General features: G+C 37.9%; 2 protein-coding genes across 2 annotated transcripts in view; both read left to right on the top strand.

Annotated features, from left to right (window-relative positions):
* Nucleotides 1-1,107, top strand: part of LOC107704011 (small ubiquitin-related modifier 3-like) — a 4,373-nt gene extending 3,266 nt beyond the window's left edge. The window contains exons 3-4 of the mRNA XM_016506834.1: nucleotides 456-527; nucleotides 621-1,107. Of these exons, the coding sequence (XP_016362320.1) occupies nucleotides 456-527; nucleotides 621-683 (135 nt within the window). The 3' untranslated portion in view covers nucleotides 684-1,107. The remainder of the gene's footprint in view (nucleotides 1-455; nucleotides 528-620) is intronic.
* LOC107704010 (ADP-ribosylation factor-binding protein GGA3-like) overlaps nucleotides 1-3,120 on the top strand; it is a 24,642-nt gene that overhangs the window by 14,432 nt on the left and 7,090 nt on the right. Inside the window, exon 18 of the transcript XR_001635898.1 lies at nucleotides 187-190. The gene's annotated coding sequence lies outside the window, so the exon portion shown is untranslated. The remainder of the gene's footprint in view (nucleotides 1-186; nucleotides 191-3,120) is intronic.

Below are 3,120 nucleotides of genomic sequence, written 5' to 3' on the forward strand. Positions count from 1 at the left end.
TTTTTTTACCCAGACATTTAAAAATAACATTTTAGAGTTGTAATCGCAATATCGTTAAACTGTGATATTTTTTTTATCTAAGGTTATCATACCGTCAAAATCTTATACCGGCCCATGCCTAGTTTCAACCCCAATCAAACACCCCTGAACCAGCTAACGGTGTTCAGGGTTTCTTGATAATTACAGGCAGGTGTGTTGGAGCAGGGTTGGAACTGAAGTCTGCAGGATGCTAGTTTTTCAGGAGCTAGGTTGGACATCCCTGTGTTTTAAGATGTTTTTAAGACGTTTTTAATGTTAAAATTAGGCCCTGTCATTCCGAAGCCAGACATTCTATACAATACATGAATTGTTGAGGGGTCACTGACTGCATTTTGGAAGACATGCTGGAGGTAATGCTATAGTTTACACTTCACTTCACTTAAAGCTCAGGTCCACATTTTCTCTGTTTTGAACAGGGGCTAACAACGCGGCAGATTCGGTTCCGGTTCGATGGGCAGCCAATTAATGAGACTGACACTCCAGCTCAGGTATAGTTCACTGATATGTCCAGTTCTGAATGTCACCATCCTTTAAGTGTGCTATAAAGTCTGATTTATTTTTTTAATTTTTTTTATTTCCAGTTGGAAATGGAGGACGAGGATACAATTGATGTATTTCAGCAACAGACAGGGGGCCTGATGTAAATAACTACCTCTGCCCTCCATCATCACAGTCCTCCCTGTTTCCTGTTCTTTTTCTCTTTATAAGATTAGGCTGACCTCCAATTAGGCATTGCCAGAAGCTTGCCTAAAATGCCCATCAGCTCTCGCAAATCAGATGAATGATGTTGTAAACATATTGATGTATTTCATCAGATGTGGACATAAGAGTGTCAAGACTAAATGCTTTTGATCAGTGATCAGATCTTTTTTTTGGTTTGGTATATAGAATTTTGGTCAGTGTCAGTGCTAAAGTACGGTTTGGTTTGCTCAGAGCCATTGGGCTTTTTATATATATTTTATATTGATGTATTTCTCTTTTGAACTCAGACCAATTTTATTCAGTAACTTGTGTTGTGAAATGAAATGTTGATAAGATTTTGTGTTGGAATAAAACTGTTCTACAAAACCGTTTGAGGTGGATCTTTTGTTGCTTTTAAATTTTAACGGGGTCATATGATGCGATTTCAATTTTTTCTTTCTCTTTGGAGTGTTACAAGCTCTTGGTGCATAAAGAAGATAAGAGTATGATAGTCCGTGTAACAATTTGCAGTTCTTTGTTGAATTCGCACAATCAAAATGAACTAATTGAAAAGTTGGCTTCAAACTTTCATTTTCAATTTCTTTGGAGCAATTTACAAACGGATAATTGTCTCCTTTTATCAATTTTACGAGTTTGGGTTGTTGCGCCCGAATATGATATTTGAACTAACATAAATGACTCATTCTGATTTTCCACTTCTCTGTTTTGCGCTCCTGATTGGACCGTACCAGTGGGGGGTGGGGATGTGGATGTATTTACCCAGAGCGCTGTATAGGCTATATGCATAGGCGGAGAGTGAACCAAATCCAGGGTAAGGCTAAAAGCAGCCAAATGTATTAATACATCATAAACCCGTCTTTTTAGACAAGAACAAGACATGGGTGTCATGTAGGCTAAAAAAATGTTTAATGGGACTGAATTTGTATTTAACGTGATTACAATTTAATAAAAACGTTAGAAATTGATCAGCAAATAAATTATATATAGAAAGTGACATTATCACTAACATTGATCTATAGCAAGTTTAAGCACTCTCAAAAAAAACAACTATCGTTAATCACTGAAGCTGTATACACTGAAATTAATCTCTTACTTACATTGTACGTACATGTGCGCTTTGTTGTTTATTATGAGAGAATTCGCAAGAGTCTTAATTCAGTCAGCGAACGCGTGCACTCAACAAAACTGATGAATTTCAACGATGACTCATCTGAACTCCTGATTGCCCGTTGCAGTCCTAAGCTCAGTAGAATTGTGTGTGATTGGTTAAAATGCGCAACACCGTAAAAACGCTTTTTATTGATTTTTTTTATTTGATTCCTCAGTGTTTGCTAAATGTTCAGTAATGTATTAGTCATTTAATACAGCATGTGGTGTAGGCCTATGCCATGCCTCATCTTATTCGTTTTTGTTAATAAGCGTTTTACATGTGCTTGTGCGACCAACTGAGAAAGTTAGTCGTCAAAGACCGACCAGTGGGAATAATGAGTCTGGAGTCCTGAATTGCATAGCTCCCCCTGTCAATGATCTAGCACCCCCTCAGCACCTGCGTTCAACAATAAAATTAACTAACGTATTTTCAAAATGTTAGTTGGTAGGAAAGAAATTTACACCTGCTCCCCACCACGTGTAAATGGTGCATAAAACGTGTTGTTCATTTTGGCAAACTGATTACACTGAATTTCATGCACTGCCATTATAATATTTTAGTAGTTCGTTTGATCCGTTTTTTTTTTCTTGTAGCTGAGAGTTGATCAACTGTATAGTTTTGGGTAAAACGCTGCGCTTGTCACTGTCACTTTTTACCCAGCCGTCCATTCAATGGAGGAGGGGCGGGACAAATACTACACCGACCAATCATCCTACTTGTACAACAACTGAACAACAATAGAGAAGTTAATATTGCTGGTTACTGCATTTTTATATTAAGTAATCTTCAAAATGAGAAACTAGTAATACGTTTCTACCGTGGATATTTAAAATCATAGCAACCAAAGCGTCTCGGCTAGAAAAACGCTGTGCCACCAAAGCGTTCTCCAGCACCACCTGCTGGCCGTTTTAAGAAGAGCGTCTGACAGTTTTTCAGCTGGCTAAAAACGCTTTGGTGGACACACGTTATTGAATATTCATTTTTAGGCATATGGCCTATTAGTGTTTTTTGCATTTATGCAATATACTGGAGCCAAACCTGAGAAAGTAGACCAGAATATTCCACTGCGTTCCTGGACACGCAATTTACGTAGCTGTAATTCATAGGCGGGGATTATGCTAATTGTGAATGAGCGTGCACAAGCGCCCTATTTGCGAATGATTGGAATTCATTAAAGGGGTCATAGGATGATGCTAAAAAGAACATTATTTTGTGTATTTGGTGTAATG

This window comes from Sinocyclocheilus anshuiensis, unplaced genomic scaffold, assembly GCF_001515605.1.
Source record: "Sinocyclocheilus anshuiensis isolate Anshui unplaced genomic scaffold, SAMN03320099.WGS_v1.1 scaffold1477, whole genome shotgun sequence".
Taxonomy (NCBI): domain Eukaryota; kingdom Metazoa; phylum Chordata; class Actinopteri; order Cypriniformes; family Cyprinidae; genus Sinocyclocheilus; species Sinocyclocheilus anshuiensis.